The sequence below is a fragment of the Clavispora lusitaniae genome (assembly GCF_014636115.1).
Source record: "Clavispora lusitaniae strain FDAARGOS_655 chromosome Unknown tig00000038_pilon, whole genome shotgun sequence".
In the NCBI taxonomy this organism is placed as follows: domain Eukaryota; kingdom Fungi; phylum Ascomycota; class Pichiomycetes; order Serinales; family Metschnikowiaceae; genus Clavispora; species Clavispora lusitaniae.
Window position 1 is genome coordinate 222,250 of NW_027093976.1, and position 18,704 is coordinate 240,953.

An 18,704-nucleotide genomic window follows, 5' to 3' on the forward strand; every position below is an offset into this window, starting at 1 on the left:
AGTTTTTGTTCCTCCCATTTTTAGTTGATGAAGTTTTAACTTCGGGGTGTATCAATTAGACCTTCGATTCGCTTCATTAATGTGAATTGAAAGTGAACCGACGAAAATCAGAGCAGTGTCACCAATCATCCGGAAATTTGTATCGTGTGCTTATCATGTTTGGAGAGGAATTTATAAGAAGACTATAATCAGGTAAATCATCGAACCTTTCAGTTCCTCTCTTGTCCACTGTTGAAATTGACGTTGCTGTTGAAATAAATAGTGTATAGAATAACCTTACTGTTACGCTTCTTCTCGGTGTGACGATTACGCTCTATTCGTTCTTTCTATCAGTCAAAGTTTTGCACAATTATGCAACTTAGAGTACGTTCAAGGAAAAAGAAGTAGTTGATATTGGAAAATCCCATTTGTACCCCAAACTGGAGGGTTGGTCAGTGACACAAAAAGGATTTAGACCCGTACCTCCATACGTTACACCAGTACCTCCTAAAACACCTCTACACCTTGGAAAAATCCAAACATCTCATAATAAACCCAAACATCCCGGGTGAAATCCTGCACACAAATCGATAGACCCGTACATTCAATGACCAAAAACCCCAACACCGCGAATAAAAACCATTACACCCTATAGTTAAGCTCCCAAATGTCCGCTCAGTTTCCGGAATCCATGACAAAATACTAAAAATTCTGCCTCTGAACAATCAACGCGCACCCATCAGTACCTCCCTTGGCATAATAAAAGTGGATATTGCCAGATTCCAACCACAAATCTACAAATTAATTTATATTTCAAGTTGCCGAAGTCGTGTTAAATTGAAAGTTTGAAAGATCAGGTAAAATGCCGATAAGTTAAAAATAGAAGAGTATGCAGTTCGAGATTATTACACAAAGAGAGTCTGAATAAATCTTGCGCATGCCAATTTCTTTTCCGATACGAAAAACTATTAAATTAATTAAAAACATTAGAGATGGTACTAATAGTATTTCATTACGTATTCTATGTCCTTTGTTCTATTTGAGTCGTTGCTTGAATTATGAAGAGTTACTATAAACCGATTTAAAGCAGAGAATTCCATGCTAGACCACTGAATTCAAGGAAAGATGTTATATTGCATGGCTACAGTACCAGACTGCAACGGAATTGTCGTACTCCCACTTATTGAAGAATAATTGTTGCGATCGAATTAATTACATGTATTCTTGTCAGGTCTATGTGATTGTATTTCTACTCTAGGACACCATAGATATGCATGACCAAAGCAATTACACTACATTATTCACATCTTGCCGTACATTGAAATTACTCTTCCTTGATTCCGCCGGCACCAGCAACCTCAGCCGCGTCGATAGAAGCCTTGTCGGTCTTGACGTCGCTGGTGGCACCTTGCAATGCCTGCAAGAAGCCTGGAGCAGCCTTGAAAGGTCTCTTCAAGTCGCCAGAAGCAGGCTTTCCAAACAAGTGGATCTTGACAATGTTGGTCTCCAAAGCAGACTTGACGGAGGACACAGACTGCATCACCAATGGGTTGGTGTACTTCATGTACAAGTGCATGAAGCCCATCATGGCCAAGGAGGTGAAAATACCCTTGATTTGCTGGTCAATCTGCTTCAAGTCGTACTCCTTAACAGTGGTGACAACAGCCTTAGGCTCAGTCTGGCCAGACATTGGGCTCGCAGGCTCAACGTACTTCAACGTGGTCAAGTCGTTCTTCTTGTTGATTTGCATCTTGACATACATGCAAACGCCAAACACAATAAGCTGGCACGCAATGTAGCCCACACGGACGTAAAGCAAGATGTCTGGGTTCTCAAGGTCCAAGCGGCGGGACACTTGCATCATGACCAACATGAGCCCCAAGTTAGTGACGGCTGGATTCATTTTGTCTGGAAGAAAAGGTGTATGAGGTTTTTTACATTTTTCGCCAGCGCTCGTTTTCCACCTCGATATCAACGCTATCGCGACCGTTACCCGGCGCAGCACCTTCCACCATGTTCCATGAAAGAGCCACACCAGAAATTTTCAAACAGAGAAAACAGCTTTGGGTAGCTGAGTTTAGTCAGTTGGTCAAATTTTGAGCTTGATTTGTGGCAGTATTTGTGACTTTTGGTTGGTGGATTGGGGCAAAAGCTTATCGCCTGCACACAGAACGGCTAGTTTGGGCGCCGATCTATTCGCACCCGAAGTCGCGGATTTAAAAAAGGAAGGCGGTGGCTTAGTCTGTTTAGTCATTGTATCAATGTGATTGATGATTACCTTGATAATTAGTGCAGTTATTTTAGATAAGCTGATTGAGGATAATTGCGATGATCGTAGAAAAGACTTTTAGGCTTTCCTTTGCATTTAAGACAATTTTTTCCATCACTGTAATTAATGGTCGATTGTCCATTTTATAGTCACTGAAGGTTTAAGTTAAAGTTCGCAAAAAAGAGAAATATACCAATTTATCTAAAACCGGTAAAGATAAGATATTTTAAAGTATTATTACTCTTTGTCACATTGAGGCTCAAACTGCTACTTCTTTTCTTGAATGGCCCAATCTCGCGTTAATACTTAGGTCGGATGACAACTCTTATGAATATGGTTTGAGCTGGTCGAAGTTATTTGCCAAAAGTAGCTATTTAAAGTAAGGTCAACAATTAGAAGGATGTGCATCATTACTCCATATTATTAAAAATCGTTGGTCATAGTGATCTATAGAAATAATGAAAGCAGTACCGATAATCGTAACATTCATCTAGCGGTTCTAAGTCGATCGATTGTTCGTTGTCACTTTTTGAGCCAGTAACTACAGTTTCGTCACTCATCGGCGGGAGAACGACCATTCGAAAGGTATGAGCACAAATTGAAGCAGGTCAACTATCTGACTTTGACATTGAAAGAGCAATCAATAATATATGTATTCATCATCATATTCCCATGTTTCACCTTAGTACGTGTACTTTGGGTGCCTAAAGCAAATCATGGTCTGAACCTTCTACAACAAAGTTACCGTATTTGTATATTACAATGGCGAGCTCAAGATGAAGAGACAAATGCTGATTCGTATCTCCGCCAAAATAACCCCAACGCAATGCAAGTCATTAAGCTAAATTTTCTCTATCTTTTCGCTTCCACAATTTTAAAGCTCATCCGCTGTGATGTCTCCCAACTCCCAGCAGCCCACACGGTCGGACTTGGCCTTTTTCTGCACTTGCAAAAGACCAGCAACATACTCCTTCAAATTAGCACCAGCCACTGGCTCGACAATACCATATCCTTCAGCCACCAACTGCTTGTTGATGGTGTACTCTGGGTCTTTCAAAGATTCCTCAGCATCGTACAAAATGGCATCGTACTCGATGCCCTGGGTGCGAGATGGCAACCCAGAAAGAACTAGCTTCTTGTCGAAAGTCAAGTCCTCCAAAAGATAGATGGCTTCAGTCAAGTAATCTTTTGGTTGAGTTGGAGGCAATTGGATGTTCTGGAGCTTACAAGTGTGAGCAAAAGGACGAATGACGTCGGTGCCAAACCGTTTAGGAAGAACACGCAACGAAGACAATGGCACCTTGTCAACATTTCCAAAATCCACATGTTTCACTTCGTAAGTGTTTGACGAGCGGTCAAAACCAACGACACGAGCACGGTAATACTTGCCATTTTCAGCAAACTTGGCCGCAACAAACTCGTTTCTCTTTGGCGCTTTGGTCAAGTTTACTGGCAAGTCTGTCGATGCAGCACTAGCACTCGCATTCTGGCCGTGGAAAGAGTTGAAGTCTTCCTTGAACTTGGCAAATTCTCGGCTGGTGTTAGCATCGGTGAGATGGAACGACAATACTCCTGATTTGTCGAGATCAACAACTTCAATGTCGAAGAACTTGGGTTTCTGCGACTCGAGACTGAGCTCCTTCATGCGCAAAGATTCCTCGTCTGCCTCAGCCTGGGCAGCAGAAGCATCGTAGTCTTTCCAGATCCCCTTGTGGCCGTTTTTCGCCTGTTCTTCGGCCTTGAAAAGATCGGCGCCAAACTTGTTGGAATGTGCCGCATGCTCGAAAAGCGAAACCAAACCTTGTTCCAATAATTCCACTTGCACTGGTTTTGTAGCCTGCGCATTGGCATATAAATTGCCAATAAAGCCTCCAACCTTGTCCGTATCGTAAACTTCAAACTCGACGTTTCTTTGCAAGTACTTGCGGTTGAGGTAGTCGAGACTATCCTCGGCCCGCGAGTTGGCCAAACCGCCCAAAACCAAAGTCAACTTAGTGCCTTCTTTTGCGTTGAACAATTTGACTCTGTTTCCCGCAGAAACGTATTCCACGTGGAAGCCAGCCATACGGCCCTTCTTCTGGAATCCGTTGAAGAAGGTTTTAGCCTTTGTTTGCGACTCGGAAGCATTCACCACACGTGCACCCATGGTCAAGATCTTGGAAATATCACCTTGGTAGAAAACACCCTTTTTGCCAGCTTTCTTCTGCTCCTCCTCGATTTCAACAAGACGATCCCAGTTAAGCGCACGCTCGTTGGCAGTCTGCTTGTTATGTTTGATCACAGTAGCGAATCCGTGACTGACGATTTGCTCCGAGAAATCTTTTCCTCCGAGTTCAAAAGACACCAAGAAACGAGCAGGCAAGTTCAAGTCGTCGTTGGCCTGGCGGAAGCCATCAACATGCATGGTCACATTTCTGCCAATGGCGTGGTTTCTGGCAAATTCTCTGGCCATCTGCACCAAAACTTGCTGCTGAGCGGAATTGGATGTCAAAGTAGTGTCATTAGGCTTGGGTCCACGCAAAGATGCCAATTGCACTGTCACCTCATCGCCAGCAGGCAATCTAACGTTGTAAGTGTCGACACTCACTACTTTAGAAACCACGGCATTTTCTACACGAAGGCCGGGTCTCAAAGATTTGGCAGAAATGGTTTTGGCCGAGGCAGCAGAAGGAGTGGAAACGCCGGCAAAGGATGCAAAGAGACCTTTTCCAAGAGCCTTGGCGGAAAGCTCGGCTTTACGCAACTGACCCATCACAGCCGATCCGACCAATGTAGATTGCCAGTCAACGATTTCCGCCAAACCGTTCTCCAACAACTTTTCGTGGATACTGTTGCCAGAAGGATGAATCACAAGCACAATAGGGACACCGGTGTTGTTTTCGCCGACAATCTTGACCTGGATTCCACTTCCGTTAGACAAGAGGTGATCTTCGACATACTGCTTGGCCTGCTGGGCAATTTTGGCCAATTTGGGATCCTCGTCGTCGCTCCGAGGCGATTTCACACCGGCTAAAAGAACAGGTTGCTGCACATGATGGCCCTTGTTGACCAAAATACGGGCCACCACACGGTCACCGCCGAGAACTTTCTCGATGATAGCAGGAAGAGGCTTTTTCTGCGACGACTCGATGATTTTGGCCGTGACAGGCACAATCTCCGGCTCGGAAAAGCCCTTGGCCCAAACTCCAACATGCGAGTTTTGCGCAGATGCTTCAGCCTGTTTCAAAGTCTCGATAAACTCCTCTTCCTCGTCGGAATCAGCCCGAACATTGTCTTTCAACTTGACCAAACCTTTTTCCAACATGTGAACAATCAAGGAGGAGAAAATCGGAGCCAGAACGTCACCGAACTCCTTTCCCAGCGCAGGCACTTTGAAAAGAACCTGGAACTTGACCACCTTGCCCAAAACCAACTTTCTCAAGTATTCTTTGGCTTCGAAAGATTCGCCCCGAACATACTGGAGGGTGAGAAGTCTTTCTGGAACTGGGAATTGGGCCGTTTTGGGAGGAACCAAAACAAGCGTGTCGCCGCTTAAAACGTTTTTGACTTTGGCTGCTAGAGTGGACATTGGTGAAGGTGGAATTTCCAGATCGTATAGTGGAAAATGTGGAGACGTCGAGGTGAGGTGTACGGGTGTAACATAGGTTCCCAGTAACCACTTTGGCGATTGCTGCAGGAAAGTTCAAACTAAGAGAGATTCAAACTTTCGGATACACTTATTATATAGTAAGGTGATTTAGTAGCTTCTTTCATTTGCGTATCTGGTCTATCAGGTGTTGTTTTTCAGTTTCTTTAGTGGTGTCGTGGCTGCGAAATGTCGCGTGTTGGCCAAGATCCAAAATGTCGCGCCTGCCCGCGGGAATGTCGCGCCTGCCTCACCATATAAAGCTCTGACTTCCCCAGAAAGAATGCGTCTGATTCCAACTGGTATTGCCAAAAACACCAGCATAAAAATAGAAAACACATGGCCCGCTCCACAGCCCAGAGACGTCTTTTGAAAGAGTACCAACAGATAGCACGTGATCCGCCGCCTGGAATCGTCGCTGGTCCAGTTTCGGAAGATAACCTTTTCGTCTGGGACTGTCTTTTGGAAGGCCCGGCAGACACCCCTTATGAAGGCGGTGTTTTCAGTGCCACGTTGCGTTTCCCGTCAGACTACCCGTTGAGCCCCCCGACGCTCAAGTTCGAGCCGCCTTTGCTCCATCCGAACATCTACGCCGACGGAACCGTCTGTATATCGATCTTGCATCCGCCGGGAGAAGACCCAAACCAGTACGAGCGGCCCGAGGAACGGTGGTCGCCTGTGCAGAGCATCGAGAAGATTTTGTTGAGTGTGGTTTCGATGTTGGCCGAGCCTAATCCAGAGAGCGGCGCCAACATTGATGCGTGTAAGTTGTGGCGGGACCACCGGGAGGAATACGATCGGCAGGTGAAGGCCCATGTCCGCAAGACTTTGGGCTTGTGAGAAAACGCTTAAATCTTGACTGGGGTACTTGGATGTGTTACAGTCCTCCAAATCGCGATGTAGTAACGAGCAAGGCTTGTTGTATAGATAATGGATAATGAAATGAGGATGAGGCTACACTGATGTGGTTTCGCTGAATCTAAAGATACGCAATAGGAGAGTCCACGAGGTAAATTGACGAGATATGATTGTTCAGTCTCCAAAGGATTGTTTAGTCCAACCTATTTTTGACACTACGGCAATCAAGTAGCTCATTACTTGTACCATATCAAATATTATGTTATTTGTTGACTCAGTATCCGAATGCGTTGGAGTCTTGTATTAATCTGAGGTTTGGACTGCAGTCTGTGCGAACTGAACTGAGCTATGATTTCGACCAAAAGATGGGAAGCGAAAGTGGGTCTTCAAGTACAATTGAGACCGTTATGAAGAAGCAAGTGGATCTAAAGCAGAATAAGAGGAGTGCAGAAGAGGATGCAAGAGAGAGAAAAGGTAGCGAAAAAGCTACCGGAACTAGAGAAGACAGAGACACGATCCAAAAAGACAAAGATAAAGATAGAGAAGAGAAAAGACGTATAGAAGAAAGCACTGGAAGAGACCTAGAAAGAGGTGAAAAAGATACAGAAGGCAGAGTTGGGGATACACAAGGCAGAGTTGGGAGAGATAGAGAAGAGAAAGGCACAATACCTGGCTCCAACGACACACGTCCAAGTGGCAGAACCAAGGCAAATCAGACAAACAAGACAGACACACAAAAAACAGACGATGGCCTGGCACGCCAACAAACGGACCGCAACATTCTCGATTCAACAGTTTGCATCATTGGCGCCGGCGTCGCCGGGCTCAAGGCGGCGCGCGCCCTAATCGACAGGGGCCTTGCGCCTGAAAAAGTTGTTGTGCTCGAGGCGCAGGCGCGGGCAGGCGGGCGCATTTTCACCGACCGCGCGCGCTCCAAACACGGCGCCGCCTACGACATGGGCGCCGCGTGGTTCCACGATTCGTTGACCAACAAGGTTTTCGCCGAAGAAGTATTATTGGCGCAAAAGAGCGGGGATTTTTTCGACAGCACGTGGTTTGACGACGCGGATCCCGCGTACTACGCGAGCGAGGTTTCGGGCCCGCTCGACGTTGCCGGGCTCAAACTCAACCGGGTGGTGGAAGAAATAGAGCAGTTTGTGGAAATCCAGTATCGCGACAGCTTGGACGAGGAAGATGTTTCGCTCGCGCGCGCGGCACAAATGTACATGGAGCGGCGCGCGCCCTTGCTTTCGGGCGAGCAGCGCCGGTTTGGCGCCAGAATGGTGCGGACGTTGGAACTTTGGCACGGCGCGCTGCACGAGAAAATCAGCGCGCAGCATGCGTTTTTGGACTACGACGGGCGGCATGTGTTCAACCGCCGCGGCTACGACACTTTGGTCGAGCGGCTCATGCCGCCCGGGCGGGTTTTTTTGGGCGAGCCGGTGCGGGCCATCGACCGCGACACCGACAAAATAAAGCATCGGCGCCACTTGGTCCATGCCAAAAGCGTTTCTGTTGCTGCAGACTACGTTGTGGTTGCGGTTCCACACAGCATTTTGGCGCTCCCAGAGGAACACGAGCATGCAATCAGGTGGACACCGCCTCTTCCTTTGGCGGTGCGAGAGCTGTTTTCGGCGCTCCATTTCGATGCGCTCGGCAAGGTGGTTTTGGAGTTTTCGCATGTGTGGTGGCCCGACAGGGATCTGTTTGAGATATTGGGAGATGGTAATGAGGATAGAGAAGAGAAACACGAAGAACAGAGTGGGGATGATAGAGGCAAGGAAGATAGAGACAAGGAAGATAGAGACAGGAACAATAATAAGGACAATGGAGACAAGAGGGAAGAAAAACAAAACTACGGACACAATACTAGCGACCTGCCCGGCCCTTTCTCGATCCGGCCCTTTGAGTACCCCATTTCTGTGTCCAACTTCGCCCGCCACGGCGCGCCCGCGCTTATTGTTTTAGTGCAGGCGCCCGTCACACAGTATCTCGAGGCGGATCCGGCGCGCGCATGGCCCTACCTCAAGCCCATGCTTGCCAAACTCGCCCTGTCACCTGGACCTGACAGTATTTCTGCCATACCCGATCCCATCAACGTGATCGTCTCGGACTGGACGCAAAACCCCTACATCCGCGGCTCGTACTCGTCTGTCCATGTTGGCGACGACCCGTTTGCCCAGGTTCTTCAGTTGTCGGGCGAATACGATCTGTGCGGGTTGGGCGCGCAACTGACGATTCGATTTGCGGGCGACCATACGATCGGCGAAGGGGCGGGCTGCGTGCATGGGGCCTACGAAAGCGGGCGGCGCGCGGCCAGCTGGATTTTGGACAACCTTCAGAACCGGACAAGTCTGGAAACACAGCAATAAGCTTTGGTAATTTGATAATTTTGCATTGGCCGGCCAGGAGGGTCATAATGCGGTGGAATAATGAGTCCTTAATGGTAATAGAAACGACATTATGACAAGGAGTAAGGAGAATACTCCAGCAACTAGAGGTGGAGAGAAATGATGGAGAAGATACAGACGCTACAAATGTGATCGGAGATGTGTAGTTGAGTATTTTTTGTAACATACTATAGCAGAAACCAGTAATATTATCAGAAGCGTTTACTACTTTATACATGTACTTCAGAGTGAAAACCATTGGAAATCTTTTGAGAAGTTTAAAATAGTCTCGAATCGAATTGGATGACTTTCAAGGAAAAATCGTTATAGTGGGATTTCAGGAGAAAAGCATCTAATTTACCAAACAGCTATTATTCAGTACTTTGATTTATTACAGAGTAACAACCTGAATGACTGATAGCGACAACATTTAAAACGTGAAATGGTTCTTTTTCATGATGGAACTACAATCGTATGAGATGGAGATGGAAATTTTAATGTATCAAAAAAAGGAAAAGCATGTTTAAATAAAGTTATGGATGCTAGAGATTTATGTTTATTAGTCAGCGCAATTATTCCCTGAGGTGATTGCATTTTATCTCCAGAGTTTGAATCTAGTCTTGCTCTCATACGGTGAATTATAGCTTATTATCAAAACAGAAATGTTGCTCTGCGTTAGACACTTCCAAGTTTAACCAGCAGGACTTTCGATCACTTCTTGCTTTTTCAAAACTCACATGGCCGTTTTTTTTTTTTTTTTTTTCAATCAAAAAGTTGGTGAAAGAGACACCTCGGATACAGACAAAAAGTAGTCCAGATAAAAAGACAGAAGTAGACAAAGCAACAGAACAGCCACACGTAAACAAATAAAGTGAGCAGTTGAGACTTCCAAAAATTACAAGAATAGAATGAATTTCATAAACACAAATCAAGGTCCATACGAAAAAAAAAAAAAAAAAAAGAACCACCTACTGAAACCATCTAGTCCAAGTATCTGCAATATGTTCTTTCCTGCACGCTGCCGCGCCTGCCCATTTCGCATCTCCATCATCTTTCTTCTTTCCAACACAAAATGGCTTCTCAATTTGATGCGGAAAACGCCGAGAATCTCGAGGATATCGAAAAGCAATTTGCCGTCAAGGCTGTTATGCAGGCCGAAACTTACTGGGGCTTGCTCTCTAAAGTGAAGGGTTCGCAGTTGAAGTTGACGCAACACGACGACGACATTTTCACGGCTCTTTTGGAAGACTTCCCAGAGTTCAAGGACAAAGCCAAGGTGGCGGAAATCTCCGAGGCGGAGATGAAGAGCGAAGTTGGCAAGGCCAGATGGAGAACTTTCTGCGAAAAGTTCAATGAAATCGACGACTACAATTTCGGAACCTTGTTGCGGATCAAGGCCAATGAGGAGTACTCGCAAGAAAACACCATATTTGCCGTGAGAATCCAGTTCTACGCCATTGAGATTGCCAGAAACAGATATGGTTTGAACGACTGGGCTGCGAAATAGCCTTCTTGGTACATAGCCACTGGATTATATGTGGAGCATTTGAAGCATGTAGAGAACATTTGTGCGGAGTTGATAGTTTGAACTGAATGTGGCCTCAGTGGTCTTAAAATGGTTTCAGAAATCAAAACGGTTCGATCAGGCTTGTAAGGAAACTTCTCTATAGTGTGACACGATTTGACTGAATAACCAAATCGGCAGGACTAAGAAGATGATTAGCGGTAACAGGACCAATGTGGAAAAATCAAGTGTTGAGCGTGTTGACAAATTCTAACGGACACAATAAGAATGATGGGGAAACTCGTCTGCACCTCCATTCCATCTCCAGATTGTTTTACGGATTCATCGGTAGTGAAATCATGCAAGGCTTCAATCGAATCTGTGTTAGAAAATCAAATGATTGATTATGGTAGCAGTTATAGACGATGAAGAAGATTTCTTCTTTTGCATATCTTCGATTTATCGGACTCAAGCAAATCATACTCTTGGTCTTTTGCTCAGTTTCATACTTCATGCCCATTTTCGTCCCAAATGACCATAAACAACAAGGTATTGATAACCCGGAAACACGACTGCTTATTTGCAAACGCTGATTAGTGCATTGTCTAGAATCCGTATTTCTACAAGGGACTAACATGCCATAGGAATCGAAAAACCGGAACAAAAGAATGAAGCAATAATTCATATTCTCTGGCCTTGCATGTGAATTCCATTGAAGATCATACTTATAACTGCACGAGTTCTGCCATCTTTTACAGTTGCTAGCCATTGGATTTTAATCGTCTTAGTGCTTGAATGCTTTTTGTCATTTCGAAGAAGTACGTCCACACCGTTTGTGTCGGATAAGTGAGTTGAACTTTTTCATGATTAGTGAATACTTTATTGGCCCAAGTTGGGAACAAGAATCACATTTAGATACAATCTGAAAAGAGAAAGTAGTTGCAAAAGGAAAATCCTTTTTGTACCCCAGAATGTTGGGGTTGGTCAGTGACACAAAAAGAATATAGACCCGTACCTCTGTGATATACACCAGTACCTCCCTAAACACCCATGCACCATGGAAAAGCCCACACATCCCACCAGAAACCCAGACATCCGAAGCGAAAATCCCTACACCATGAAAGAAACCCGTACACACATGTGCCAAAAACCCAAACATCATTATCAAACGCCCGTGCACCACATAGTTAAGCAACCAATTGTCCCTCAACTTTTGGAATGCTTGCCAAAATGTTAAAAATGCGCCTTTGCCATGGTTCGAACGTGTGACCTTTCAATTTAACGGGAACACAATATGCCTCACACGGAAATAAATTAGGCCACAATTCCTAATGGGTTAACCGTCTGAATATAAAAGATTTCATATAAATAAGCAATCCTGTTTGAAGATCTAGGTGATTTCAGAATCCACGTCATCAGATTTTGGCACCCATTATGTAGTCTTTAATTTGAATGATTCTATGCTTGTTATGTGCTTGTATCTGTTCGTGTCACATACCTTAACTCAATATTTGTAGGCAGCACGGTTGATACCGTTTTAACATGAATCCTTGTCCATTTAATAAATCGTTGGAAACCAAGAGGACCATAATTTGAGTTCCGAGCGTTTACACCTCTTTACTCATGACAAGTCTATTGGCCTATATGAACCAACTTAGAGAAAAGCGACCAAGCCAAACCTTGCTCTTGTTTTCCTGAAGGAAGTTAGTGATGATACGACTTAAGGGAGTCATTTTGAATTAAAGGCCGACCAACTTTATCGTTGCTAGTTTGTGCGCGGTGGTTTGAATACTTTGGTGGTTTGGATATTAGTGGTTTGAGTATTACTGGTTTGAATATTTTAGCGGGCTGACATTTTTGTCCATCAAACTGATAGTTGTTCTGTTGAAAGTTGGACTGAAAAGGCCATCGTCAAGACCATTTCCAAATTGCCAGTTGGTCAAACTAAACCGATCAAGAAGAAAGCGTTAGCCTGTCATGGCCTGTATGCGCGCGCAGCCTTACGTTCGGCCAACACCAACAACTTTCTCTACCATGAAGGCCCAGGCGAACCGAAAAGATTCGGCGGAGGGCGCTCTGCCCCAGCCACAGGCACAGTTGGCCAATTACACGCTTCCTGGGGTGATCAGCTACTTGACGTCGGAGTTCACCAACTTGGAGCGGTTCAAAATCGTCACCAACTTGGAGAAGCTGGAGATGCGGAGCCGGATCGACCAGTTGACGGCGGAGATCAATGCCTTGCGGTTCCTCAACGAGAAGCAGGCGCTCCGGATCCGCGAGCTCGAGCAGGAGCGAAAGAAAAAGACGGAAACGAATAAGATAGAGACCGAGGAAGAGAAGGGAGAGAGCAAGGAAAACAAGGGTGAAAACAAGCAAAACAAGGCAGAAAACAAGGAAAACAAGGGAGAGAGCAACGATAAAGATAACAAGCGAGACAAACGCCAGAGCCACGGCAAACAGAACAACACCAATGACGACGCGACCAAGACGACAGAAGGCCGCTTCGATGTCGAGAACACAAAGGCTGGCGGCTATCACAAAGATAGCGGTTTGGCTGCAAACAGCGGCAGCAGCACCAGCAACTCCAGTAGCGCCACCTTGAATGGCAGCCAAATCCCCGCCATCGACTTGGACGTGCTTCGGCGCGCGCGCGACGGCCTCCACCGCCTGATCCAGGAGGCCATGTGCCTTCTCCGCCCGCCGGCGTCGGCCGCGCGCGACTACGTGCCCGAGGGCGACCTCGACGATGTGCTTGCGCCGCGCCGCGCGTCGCCCGACTTCTTTGACCGCTACGCCTCGGGCGACGCCGACTTGCTCAACCTGCACCGCGACTCCGCTCTGTTCGTGGGCGCCGTGCCGCTCGACCTGGCGCCGCTGCTGCGCCGCGCTAGCACCACAAGCACCACTTCGGACGCCGCCACCGTCATCGACTCGGGCGACGATATCGTCGACGCGCGCACTTCTGCGGCGGGTCTGCTCCCACTTTCCGTTCTGGTGGCCACCACCGTACCCCTCAGCGGGGATCGTGTCTGTGCGCCCGTGCTGAATCGCTTTGTCGTGGTGGGCGGTCTGTTGACAGCGTACACGGGCAGCACGGTAGTGGCCAGCGTGCCTGCGGACGGCGCAGATATGGTTGAGGCCTACCACGTGGGGGGCCAGTTTCTTGTTGTCGCCGCAAACGGCATCTACCAGTACGCGGCCCAGACGGCGAAAACGTGTCTCCTCACGTTTGACTCGCGTGTGAGCGTGTGTGCCGTGGCGGAGCGGGACGATTCGGCTCTTGTAGCCTGTGCTGGTGAAGATGCGGAGGGCCGCCCGTTTGTGTACGTTGTCCAGGTCTCCGGAGGCTCTGCTCGTGTGACACTGCGCTACGACCATGCTGCGCTCGGCTCAGCTGCTCCAGTGACGCAGCTAGGCTGGCACGATGACGACGTTGTGGTTGTTCACTCGCATCTCCTGGTGATCCGCGCAGGCACTGCAGCGGCTCAGAAAGTGTTCGATGGCCATGTGGATGCAGCAGACATCAAGGCGGATTTTGCCATTCTCCGGCTCCAACGGTCTGTTGTGCTTTTCAACTTGGCGGATTCACGCGTGATGGCCACTCAGCATGCGGACAATGCGGCCGCATATGGTCTTGTCGTCCGAGGACTGCCCTACGTGGTGTATGTGGACAAAAAGGTTCATGTGCTTGACATGCACTTTGATGAGGTGGCGGCGGGCGCAGCTGGAGGACGGCTCGTGTCTTGTGCCGGTGACTCGGTGCTTTTGAGCACGGGGCTGGAGCTCAGGGTGGTGGATCTCGCATGGAAAGGGCCCGTGTAAGGTAACTTCATGCCGAAAAGGATTGTGAAATGGCAAAATCATCCAACTGGCATCTCAGCAATAGAGAGGCTGCAGCGTGAGATTAGAATCAGCTTATGATAGACGTCGTCTCTATCATTATTTTTGCACATTACTGATAGACAGGTCCATACTTGTCTCCGCTCCGGCTGGCCCCACAAGCATTCAGACTCTATGAGTAAATTGGAGGCTACTTGATCAGATCTCAAAACATCCCCATTCTGCTACAATAAAAAATATATTGGCCCTATGATTCCTCTTGTTTATGTTTTCTCCGTGAGCTCTAATCTGAATATGCATTCTGTTCCCTTCATTTTCTCCAAATGGTTAATCGGTTATTCCGGCTCAACCTGCAGTCCGAGTCTATCGAGTCTAAAGCCGATTGCGCAGGGCATCGGCAAGATGCACGGATGTCTCACTTGCATACACGTTTTATCAATTTTTTTTTTCCTCCTTCTATTATTGTACACCATGTCCAAGAAGATTCTGTTTGACGACTTCTTGAAGCAGCAGCAACTGCTGGCTCAACAACAGGGGTACAGAAATGGTCCCGGTTCCAATTACCAGTACAACCAGGGTTTTCAGGCCGATCCCAACAGTTATCAAAATTATCAGGCTTACGATCCCTCCCAGTACCAATACAATCCAAACCAGTACCAATACAATCCAAACCAGTACCAATACAATCCAAACGCCCAGAGCTTCAACTTCCAGTCTCCTCAATACGACGGAACTCCAGGTCCAGAGTCTGGTGTAAGCAGTGGCGTCAGCACGCCTAATGCTTACTCGTCAACCGCCTCATTGGCATCATTGAACACGGCATTGAACAAATTGTCGGTAGATTCGCCACTTGCGGAAAACTTGGCAGCGCTTCAGTCTGTTGCTAAGATCTCAGAAGCTAGAAAAGAGGCCGAGGCTATCGCTAGTAAGGTGGTTGCGCAGCCTTCAATGAAGGTTGTGGAAGAATGGAAACTTCTTGAGGTGCTCAAGTCTTTGTCCAAGCCTAAAAACCTGCCTATCGTTCGTGAATCGGCCTTGCTTATTGTGCAGCAGTTGGCTCTCAAATTGGGAGGAAACAGCCCAAAGGAAGCCCATTTGCTTCCATTCATTGGATCTGTGTTTGATTTATTTACAGACAAGGACAAGAACATCGTCAAGGCGGCTAAACAGACCATCGACACGCTCTACGGAACTTTTCCAGTAGAGGCCTTGGGCAGTGTCTTCTTTGACGAATTGGTGGCATATTTGAAGTCATCTGCCAAGTGGAACTCGAAATTGCCTGCTTTGGCTATTTTTGACAAGTTGGTGGAAGAAGTTCCTGCGGATTTGTTGGAGATGAAGTTTATTACCGGTGTTCCAGTTTTGACCGATTTAGCAACAGATTTCAAGCCTGAATTGGCCTCGCATGGTTTGAAGAGCTTGAAGAAGTTTGTTAAGGTGTTGGACAACTTGGACTTGCAGAACAAATACGACTTGATTGTTGACACATTGGCCGACCCAAGAAAAGTACCTGAGTGTATCAAGAACTTGTCTTCTGTTACATTTGTTGCCGAAGTGACCGAACCGGCTTTGTCTCTTTTGGTGCCTATTTTGGATAAGTCCTTGAAGATGTCCTCTTCTTCCAACGATCAATTGAGACAGACTGTCACAGTTACAGAAAACTTGACTCGTTTGGTTAACAACAAGAGAGAGATTGAGTCTTACATTCCAATCTTGTTGCCTGGTGTTGAGAAGGTGGTGAACAACGCTTCTTTGCCCGAGGTTAGAGAGTTGGGTGCCAAGGCTTTGCATGTTTTGAAGGAGGCTGAAAGTGAGCAGACTGACGGAAAATTCCATGGCCGTATTTCTATTGAACAGGCTGCCGCTTTGTACCGGGAAAACTTGTCCGATGACCTCAAGGAGATCTCGCAACAGCTTCTTCTGTGCGAGATTGAAGCTTCTTACTTGGAAATTATTTTGCAGGTGGATGCTAATGTCAATGATTGGAAACGTTTGGCCGAGTATTTGGCGTTGGCGCTTGAAAGTGTCGATGCGGACGAGGAATTGAAGCAAAAGTATGCTCACGAAGTACTTCACAACGTTAAGGAAATGTTTGCTGACAGAACCCAAAGCTCTAATGAGGATGACGACGGAGCGGTTGAAATTGTCAACACAGACTTCTCCTTGGCGTACGGATCTCGTATGTTGTTGAACAAGACCACTTTGCGCTTGTTGAAGGGCCACAGATATGGTTTGTGTGGTCGTAACGGTGCTGGTAAATCCACGTTGATGAGAGCCATCTCTAAGGGTCAATTGGAAGGTTTCCCATCGCCAGATGAGTTGCGCACCTGTTTTGTCGAGCACAGATTGCAAGGCGAGGAAGGTGACATGGATTTGGTGAGCTTCATTGCGTCCGACCCAGAGTTATCCAGCGTCAGCCGTGAAGACATTTCCAGTGCTTTGAAGCAAGTCGGTTTCCCAGACGAACGTTTGGAACAACATGTTGGTTCTTTATCTGGAGGATGGAAAATGAAATTGGAGTTGGCTCGTGCCATGTTGATGAAGGCAGACATTTTGCTTTTGGATGAACCTACTAACCACTTGGATGTTGCCAATGTGCGTTGGCTCCAGAACTACCTTGTGGAAAATACCGAGATTACTTCTTTGATTGTGTCGCACGACTCCGGTTTCTTGGATGCCGTGTGCACTGACATTATCCACTACGAGAACAAGAAATTGGCTTACTACAAGGGTAACTTGTCTGAGTTCGTCAAGGTCAAGCCAGAAGGAAAGTCTTACTACACTTTAACTGATTCCATGGTCAAAATGGCCTTCCCTCCTCCAGGTATTTTGTCGGGTGTTAAATCCATCACCAGAGCTATTGCGCGGATGAGTCATGTAACCTTTGCCTACCCTGGCGCTGCTAAGCCATCGTTGAAGGATGTTTCTTGCAGTTTGTCTTTGTCGTCGCGTGTGGCAATTGTTGGACCTAACGGTGCTGGTAAGTCGACTTTGATTAAGTTGTTAACAGGTGAGTTGGTTCCTAACGAAGGAAAGGTGGAGAAGCACCCTAACTTGCGTATTGGTTACATTGCACAACACGCTTTGCAACATGTGGAGCAACACAAGGAGAAGACTGCCAACCAATACTTGCAATGGCGTTACCGTTTCGGTGATGACCGTGAGGTGTTGTTGAAGGAATCCCGTAAAATTTCTGAGGAAGAGAAGGAAATCATGGCTAAATTGATCGATGTTGGCGACGGACAAGGTCCTCGTATGATTGAGGCTCTTGTTGGAAGACAAAAGTTGAAGAAGTCGTTCCAATACGAGGTCAAATGGCGCCACTTTTTGCCAAAGTACAACTCGTGGCTCTCTCGTGAATTCTTGATCGAAGAAGGTTTCGGCAAGTTGATTCAGAAGTTTGATGACCACGAGGCATCCAGAGAAGGTTTGGGTTACCGTGAGTTGACCCCTCCAGTGATTAGAAAGCATTTTGAAGATGTTGGATTGGACGGTGACATCGCTGACCACACTCCTATGGGTTCTCTTTCTGGTGGACAATTGGTTAAGGTTGTCATTGCTGGTGCCATGTGGAACAACCCGCACTTGCTTGTTCTTGACGAGCCTACCAATTATTTGGATAGAGACTCCTTGGGAGGTTTGGCTGTTGCCATTCGTGACTGGAGTGGAGGTGTGGTGATGATTTCGCACAACAACGAATTCGTCGGTGCTTTGTGTCCAGAACAATGGCACGTGGAAAACGGTGAAGTTGTTCAAAAGGGAACTGCTGCTGTGGACAGCGGAAAGTTTGCTGATGACTCCAAGGAAGGAACACCAGTTCCAGAAGTCAAGAAGAGACTGGACGACAATGACTCGCCTGCCGACATTAAGGTCAGAACCAGAAAAAAGAAGATGACCCGTAATGAGAAGAAGGCTCAAGCGGAGAGAAGAAGATTGCGTCATATCGAATGGTTGAGCAGTCCTAAGGGCACACCAAAGCCAGTGGACACTGACGATGAAGAGGAGTAGTCTATTTAATTGAATGCATAGAGAATCAAGGCAACTGGTTTGGGAAAGTAGAATGTAATAATCTAAGATTAACTGTCGTAGTCAGTGTCAAGAAGTCGGCTAAAATGAAAGTGTTTTCTGCAATAATGAGGCTGGTCCTATAAGCTAGCCATTGGAAAAAGAAAAAAAAAAATTCAATATCAATATTTCGGTACGCTGTTTTGACATCAAGCCATTACTGATTTCTCAGAC

The 18,704-nt window shown here is 46.7% G+C and overlaps 7 protein-coding genes across 7 annotated transcripts; 5 read left to right on the top strand and 2 right to left on the bottom strand. All coding sequences in view use genetic code 12, as the record gives it.

Moving 5' to 3' along the window:
• Positions 1–1,303: 1,303 nt before the first annotated feature.
• PHO88 (Pho88p) lies at positions 1,304–1,882 on the bottom strand (the record flags this gene model as incomplete). Its single annotated transcript, XM_002618696.1, has 1 exon — positions 1,304–1,882. The coding sequence occupies one exon, from the start codon at positions 1,880–1,882 to the stop codon at positions 1,304–1,306; it is 579 nt and encodes a 192-aa protein (XP_002618742.1).
• Positions 1,883–3,122: 1,240 nt separating this feature from the next.
• Positions 3,123–5,816, bottom strand: FOB63_001229 (uncharacterized protein; the record flags this gene model as incomplete). The annotated part of the gene is made up of 1 exon (XM_002618695.2): positions 3,123–5,816. The coding sequence occupies one exon, from the start codon at positions 5,814–5,816 to the stop codon at positions 3,123–3,125; it is 2,694 nt and encodes an 897-aa protein (XP_002618741.2).
• A 396-nt stretch (positions 5,817–6,212) lies between these two features.
• Positions 6,213–6,713, top strand: UBC7 (E2 ubiquitin-conjugating protein; the record flags this gene model as incomplete). Its single annotated transcript, XM_002618694.2, has 1 exon — positions 6,213–6,713. The coding sequence occupies one exon, from the start codon at positions 6,213–6,215 to the stop codon at positions 6,711–6,713; it is 501 nt and encodes a 166-aa protein (XP_002618740.2).
• A 383-nt stretch (positions 6,714–7,096) lies between these two features.
• CBP1 (Cbp1p) lies at positions 7,097–9,103 on the top strand (the record flags this gene model as incomplete). Its single annotated transcript, XM_002618693.2, has 1 exon — positions 7,097–9,103. One exon carries the CDS (start codon positions 7,097–7,099, stop codon positions 9,101–9,103), a length of 2,007 nt encoding a protein of 668 aa, XP_002618739.2.
• Positions 9,104–10,193: 1,090 nt separating this feature from the next.
• Positions 10,194–10,628, top strand: FOB63_001232 (uncharacterized protein; the record flags this gene model as incomplete). The annotated part of the gene is made up of 1 exon (XM_002618692.2): positions 10,194–10,628. The coding sequence occupies one exon, from the start codon at positions 10,194–10,196 to the stop codon at positions 10,626–10,628; it is 435 nt and encodes a 144-aa protein (XP_002618738.1).
• Positions 10,629–12,659: 2,031 nt separating this feature from the next.
• Positions 12,660–14,447, top strand: FOB63_001233 (uncharacterized protein; the record flags this gene model as incomplete). The annotated part of the gene is made up of 1 exon (XM_002618691.2): positions 12,660–14,447. One exon carries the CDS (start codon positions 12,660–12,662, stop codon positions 14,445–14,447), a length of 1,788 nt encoding a protein of 595 aa, XP_002618737.2.
• Positions 14,448–14,936: 489 nt separating this feature from the next.
• Positions 14,937–18,473, top strand: ELF1 (Elf1p; the record flags this gene model as incomplete). The annotated part of the gene is made up of 1 exon (XM_002618689.2): positions 14,937–18,473. The coding sequence occupies one exon, from the start codon at positions 14,937–14,939 to the stop codon at positions 18,471–18,473; it is 3,537 nt and encodes a 1,178-aa protein (XP_002618735.2).
• Positions 18,474–18,704: the final 231 nt, after the last annotated feature.